General features: G+C 39.2%; 1 protein-coding gene across 1 annotated transcript; it reads right to left on the bottom strand.

The window, feature by feature from the left end:
- Positions 1-991: 991 nt before the first annotated feature.
- On the bottom strand, positions 992-4,868 carry u2af1 (U2 small nuclear RNA auxiliary factor 1). The gene is made up of 8 exons (XM_029530476.1): positions 4,775-4,868; positions 3,581-3,668; positions 3,396-3,462; positions 2,357-2,406; positions 2,027-2,125; positions 1,794-1,927; positions 1,393-1,485; positions 992-1,316 (listed from the first exon to the last, which is right to left on the bottom strand). The coding sequence occupies exons 1-8, from the start codon at positions 4,816-4,818 to the stop codon at positions 1,193-1,195; spliced, it is 699 nt and encodes a 232-aa protein (XP_029386336.1). The 5' UTR covers positions 4,819-4,868; the 3' UTR covers positions 992-1,192.
- Between the last annotated feature and the right edge of the window lie 1,495 nt (positions 4,869-6,363).

The raw sequence follows: 6,363 nt of genomic DNA, 5'->3' as shown, positions 1-6,363 counted from the left end.
TGCAGGATGTGACGCTGTTTGTGGATATCATGGTGGAAAAAAAGGAAAGGCAGAGGTTTTTCCTCCAGCAGGATAATGACCTCAAATATATAAATGGCTCCTGAAAGTATTCAAACTTCTATTTTCTTGACAAATCACTGTGCTGTCGATGTAATTTAAAACCAGTACAATTACAGTGTGTCTCTTCTATTTCTGTCCCAGATGCAACAATGGCAGCATCAACAGATTTGCAGTCCAAGTAAAAGTAATCCCATCTAGACTGAGTCCAGATCAGAGTAGACTGATCTTCTGTTTTGGTAAAGATGAATTATTTCTGACTGATATTTCCTGCTGAAGTTGCACACTCACCTGTTGGTCAAAGACCAGCAGCCTGTGTGTCAACAGTTTAATTACAAATAGATAAAAACATAACAGGAAAAAACACGTTACCAATCAGAGACTGTCGCTGTCGGTTCTGCTTTAAGTAATAGAGTCCATTATTAAGTCCAGGTGTTCTTCAGGACCCCCCTTTATTTATTTATTTATTTAATATTTTTTTTAGAAATAAAAACTCAGTACAGAGTGGCAAATTATTCTATAAAGAATTTGGTCTTGATCTGCTCTATATGAAAACGACCTTGAGCAGACTGATTTGACTCTGTAAAATAAGTCAAACTTGATGACTTTTGTTGAAGTCACACTTCTTTCTAAGGCTAGACTTGCACTTGTCTTGTTTTCAGACATTTAATTTTCATCCCTTTGCGTAGCGTCATCTGTTCTTAAACATATTCAGTGCCTTTCAAACATGAGATCAACAGGAAAGTCCTGACAGAACGTCATCCACATTTTGGTAAAAATTATCAAAATGTTTTTTCAAACAGGAACCTCCACCAGTGAAGTCACTTGAATGGCAACCTGCCTGTGTTCCGCTTTAGGTCTTAATGTACTCAATCAGAGCACTCTGCTTATGTCAGAATTTTTGTCATGACAAGTAACGCTCATAAATCATCAGTGATGTTTAGTAAAAATTTTCAATTTAATGAGATGAAAGTCATTTTCAGAAATCAAGAAAAAACAAGTTCATCAATGCTGTCACAGCTTCAAAAGCAGGTACCATTCAGTTAGTCCTAGAATAGATATAGGAGGGTACAAACTTAAAAAAAGACTGGGGATGGATACAGGGAGGGAAGGACAAGTAGTCATGGCTTGTGGTTCAGAATCGACCTGAACGCTCTCTGTCTCTTGAACGACGTCTCTCGTGGTCACGGCCACCACCTCTTCCTCTGTCTCTTGAACGAGATCGTCTCTCTCTCGATCGAGACCGGGACCTGTGACGGCTGTGGGAGTGCAGAGGGAGTGATTGTGAGTTGTAGGTAGATTTGACCAAGTGCAGCAATGGTAATGAATAAATACCCCTTCCTGCGGCGTCCATAGAGCTCTCTCCTCAGTTCACGCGAGATTGGCTTCAGGTGCATGAAGTTACAAAATCCACCACGAGTGCATTCCCTATGGAGAAAAGACAACTTAAAGTCTGACAGCATGATAGAAGATTCAGATCAGATGCGTAACCATCTCAGCAAAAATACAGAAGCAGCAGCAATAAACAAGCTTACATAGTGACATTACTTAAAGACGCACACACATCGGTCACAGTTATAATTCACTGAAACATTATACCACCCAGGGGCAGACAAACTCCTTGTCAAATGTGGTTCTTGACACAAAACCCGAATGATGTTACTCAGCAACACGAGATGCTCTGATCAGTTTTTTTTTTTACTGAAATCAGCTCTATCCCATCTGGTCGCACTCACCCCATTTCATACTGGCGACAGCAGGCTTCTCTGAAGTCTGTGACGGGGGAGAGCTCAGCATGGATGGGCTGTCCATTAAACCACCGGTTATTAAGGTCTATCACGGCCTTCTCAGCATCCTCTTCATAACGGAACTATAAAAGATCAAGTAGACACTCAGGCTGTAACTGAAGAACAACTTCAGAAGCCTTACCAAAATTGTGACTCCAATGGATTTTGGGTCTGACACTCACCTTCACGTACACATTTCCTACTAGATGGTCCCCAAGGTTGTCGCATACGTTCATTTCCTCCACCTCTCCGTATTTTTCTTCCATCTCTGTAAAGACCTCCTAAAAGGAGAAGCATAATGAAATTGCATAAATGCAACAGTTTATATGTGAGAATTGTCTCACTCCCTGATGATTACAACATAAAGTACAGTGGCAAAACGATGTAATTGACAGCTATATCTGATTTTGTGGATGGATTAAACAAGTTGAAGAAAAGGTTAACAACATGACCAACAAACAGGTGTGGTCGTAGCACCACGAGATAAATATCTTCAGAATGGCATGAGTTACCTCGAAAAACTCATCATAGTGCTCCTGCATCTCCATGTCACTGATGGCACCTAGTGGTTAGAAAAGAAAATAATAATGATACATTTATGCAACAAAGTCGGTGTACAATAAAGAAGAAAAATTAATTCTGGACAGGATATGCAGTTTTCTGGTGGATGATAAACAGGACTGAGGGAGAGATGAGAACCCTTAAGTGATACTTTGGCCAGCAGAGCTGAAATGATGAGGTGAAATTGCCTCCAATGTTAGCTGCTTAGGGCCAGATCAATAGTTCATTCAAATGCCAGAAGTATAACTTATGAGTTCTCTCGTAAATTATACTTCTGGCGTGACCCCCTTTTAGGCCACATGCTCTGCTGGTCAAGTCATGTAAGGGCCTGCCTTTCTCTTGAATTAACTTGATCCAAAATAAATGTGTACCACATTATCACTATCTTTTTTTAATAGAGATTTTTTAAATGCTATTGCATATTTTGTCACAGCAGCTCAAACATTCTCGAAAAACACTGTCTGTGGATTTTAAGGTGTGTCACAAGTCAGCATCATTTTCTATTGTAACAACAACCATCCAGTCTCCATGACTGTCATATGAGCATTTCTCACATTAGTTCCGGACCATTTTGCCATCAGCGCTAAATCTGCCTGATTGCTTCTGACAGAACAAGGATTGATATATATAAACCCCCCTCCTTTTAAAAATTTTGCAGTCCATAATTAAACTAACTCTTCATGGCACCTTGACATTAATCAAGACATTTACCACAACTCTGTACAGTTAAGAGTGGCAAATCCAACTTTGAGCACCCATGTGAGCAAATAAAAGCATAAGAGAAGGTTGCGATGAGAAAATGGAAATATTCATTCAGTGTCTGAATAGCTTGGATGTGTCAGGTAATTTATATTTATGGGTAAATCAAATGGTTGTGCATCTATACCATGTTAAGGCTATTTTAAACTACCCTGGTGTACACTGAAAGTAGGTAGACAGAGACAACAGGTTTATGACCAGAGAAAATCATATTTCTGATTAGGCACTTACAGGTGAGGCCATCAGCGGACTGGGCACTGTTTTGAGGGTTCCGATAAATGTTCAGAAGGGCAATTGTCTGAAACAAAAAAATAAATAAAAAAAAATTTTAATTGCTACCAAAGGAATAACAAAACTTAACTTAACTACAAAAATAAGTCTTTGGACATTTTGGAACCAAAGAAGTGTGATCTTACCTGGCTGAATGTTGGTTTATTGTGTAATCTTGAGCAGCGGTCTCCATGACGACAGGCACCAATTTTAAAATAAAAAGAACAGTTGACCCTTTGGAAAGAGAAAATAATGAAGATGAGACGATGTAAACATTAATCTGGTTGCACTGGACGTAAAAAGTCTGATCTACAGACTCAGTTACATTTTTTGTGGAATTATCAATGTCACTAATGTCAAATCAAACATTACTTTGATTCTGCAAAACTGGCCAAACTGTAGATGTTATATGCAAATGAAGAGAGAGTTGAACAATATTCCTATATTAAGACAACCTCCTCCTAAATTTCCACTTATTTACCTAAATTCATCATGGCTGGTCATCAAAGCTTTTTAATTATGTCCACAAGACAAAATATTGTCAAGTAGGTCATTTATATAGTGCCAAATCATAACAAAGCACAGTGAAATGTTTTAATTAACTACAGGAATAAAACCCTTATATTGCCACTGTTCAATTCATTTTTGTCCAGGTTAGGTTTCTGCATTAAATCTAGAAATGTTAGATTAGATCTTAAACTGTTTTCCAGTTTCCAAATGTCTGAAAGCTGCTGGTGAAGTTTGTAAGGTTGAAGAAGCCAAACGCGTGGAGGAGGAGCGGACAATGAAATAAAATGTGTTTCTAATGGTGCAGTCAGAATAAAGACGTGGCATGGTGCTTCTTGGACTGAACACACGTTTGGTCTCATTCATAATGTTTCACTCTCTGAAGGAGAGAGGTGGAAAAGGGAGGTAGAGTAACAGAGGATTTCCATAACGCAGTGAGGAGGTCGCTCGGCTCCTCCATCCGTGTGTTTTCCACCGGAACAAAGCCTTGCATTGGTTTCTCAAAGTAACCCGCTGTAGTTAAACCCAAAAGGAAGGGTAACTCTTTGTTATTGTATCTGTTTTGTCGGATTTATTTAATGGCGCCGCGGTGTTTCCATTCACACAAAGTAGCTGCTTGCAGCACCCAGATGTTGTCGGAGCTAACAGGAGCAGCGCGGCATTTTCCTGGCGTTAGCGTGTTAGCATCGTTAGCTAAAGCCAGTGTGCCGTTTCGGCCGATCGCTGTGAACGCCGCACACTTAAATATACTGTGTTACTAGTATAAACTGGGCTGTGAAGGAAGTCGACAAACAACTACATAACAATCAATTAAATCAACGTTAACTACTTACTTATCTTTCTCTGTCCCAAAGATGGACGCCAGGTACTCTGCCATCTTGGCTGCTCTGTGTTCAACCAGTATCAACAGCTACCAGGGCAGCGCCGCCGACCCCTTCACAATAAAACCACAAATCCGCGAATTGGTCTGCATGTAAACTGATAAAATTCTGATTTTAGTCACCGATTTAGGAGGATTTTTGTAGTTTGAAAAGAACAATTATTACACATGCGATGTGAAAGTCGTTCACGCACAGTAATTGACTTTACAGCATATGATACTTGTTAAAATCACGGCTGCTTCTCGGTCCATATATTATTATACTGCCTTTTCCACGCACGTGTTAAAATATCCCTATTAAAAAACTTAATAATTCATCATTTATTTTGAAGGCAAACCGGAAACAATATATGTTTTTAGTTACTTCCGGTTGGAATGAGACTTTCGAAACAAGAGCCGCCTTCTTGCTGAGCATGTACACTGTTTCTATGGACTGAATGTGTAAACACACTTGCAAAATATTCACCCAAGTAACACGACAATCAGCTCACCAAATTTAAACGTCTTTTAAACAGCTGATTAATTAATGCAGCACATTAGGGGTTTAATATTGTACATTTTCAGTTAAGTTATGCAGCCTGCAACAGCCACTTACCATGGGAATTTTCTTGTAATTAAAGCCAGACAACCTTTTTATTGAGATATTTATTAAATAAAATTGTCACTCTTGTGCACTTAATCTCACAAAATTCAATCAAGAGTTAATATCAAAACAAAATAATCATTAACACACACTGGTTTGCCTATCAGGTAATATTAGATAACAGAAGGAATGAAACTGCAAAAACAAATGAAATGAGTTCCTGAAATTTGGGAACTGACTGACAGTGCTTGTTTTGCCACTAAACATTCATCAGTTTGTCATCGCCCCAGTCAGGGTTGGGGGGTCAGGGTTAGGGTTAGGTCAGCAGCAAGTCTGCAAGAATGCAATAACCTTCCATACAATACATTTGGATAATAGCACAGCTCCTACGTGATGACATCTAACTTCTTCGCCGGAGTCAATGAAATGGCCCTTGTGATTTCATCCTGTGTTGAAAATTTGTACAAGGGAACCACCTCAAAGTTTTACACTTTCAACATACCATTCTTACACTGTACACATTGTTAAAAAAATATTGGTTGGTAAACTTTGTATAAAATATGCATGTAGAGGGGCCATGAGGGCAGCTGAGGCCCACAGGCTGAATGAAGGAGACTGTTTTTTGTCCTCTGGCCCTCTAGTGGGCCAAACCAGTCCTGTCGGAAACACTAACCATTTCATATTTGTCACACTTCTACTTGACTTGAGATGAACAATTTACAGCATCCCGAGGAAACGTCGAAGATAGATCTGACTTTAATAACGAAGTTAAGACTGCTACAAACTCATCTCATCGGTTAAAACTGTGTGGAAATGGCGGCTGGTGCATTTAAATGCGACATTTATGAAACTGATGTTAAACCGTGTTGGCCAACTTTATTAGTCTGGTGGAGAGACATGTGCACAGAGGAGAATTCAAAAAAATAAATAAAATAAAGAGGGCAGGGTGAAATAAAGAG

This window comes from Echeneis naucrates, chromosome 21 (genome assembly GCF_900963305.1).
Source record: "Echeneis naucrates chromosome 21, fEcheNa1.1, whole genome shotgun sequence".
Taxonomy (NCBI): Eukaryota; Metazoa; Chordata; class Actinopteri; order Carangiformes; family Echeneidae; genus Echeneis; species Echeneis naucrates.
This window is presented reverse-complemented; position numbering and strand designations above follow the sequence as displayed.

Bases quoted from the DNA above. Each gene is read 5' to 3' on its own strand.
- u2af1 (XM_029530476.1), bottom strand. From the start codon at position 4,818: ATGGCAGAGTACCTGGCGTCCATCTTTGGGACAGAGAAAGATAA. The intron at 2,407-3,395 runs GTAAGTGCCTAA...TCTAACCACTAG, and splicing joins GTCCGCTGATGGCCTCACCT to GTGCCATCAGTGACATGGAG. The intron at 1,317-1,392 runs GTATTTATTCAT...GCACTCCCACAG, and splicing joins TATGGACGCCGCAGGAAGGG to CCGTCACAGGTCCCGGTCTC.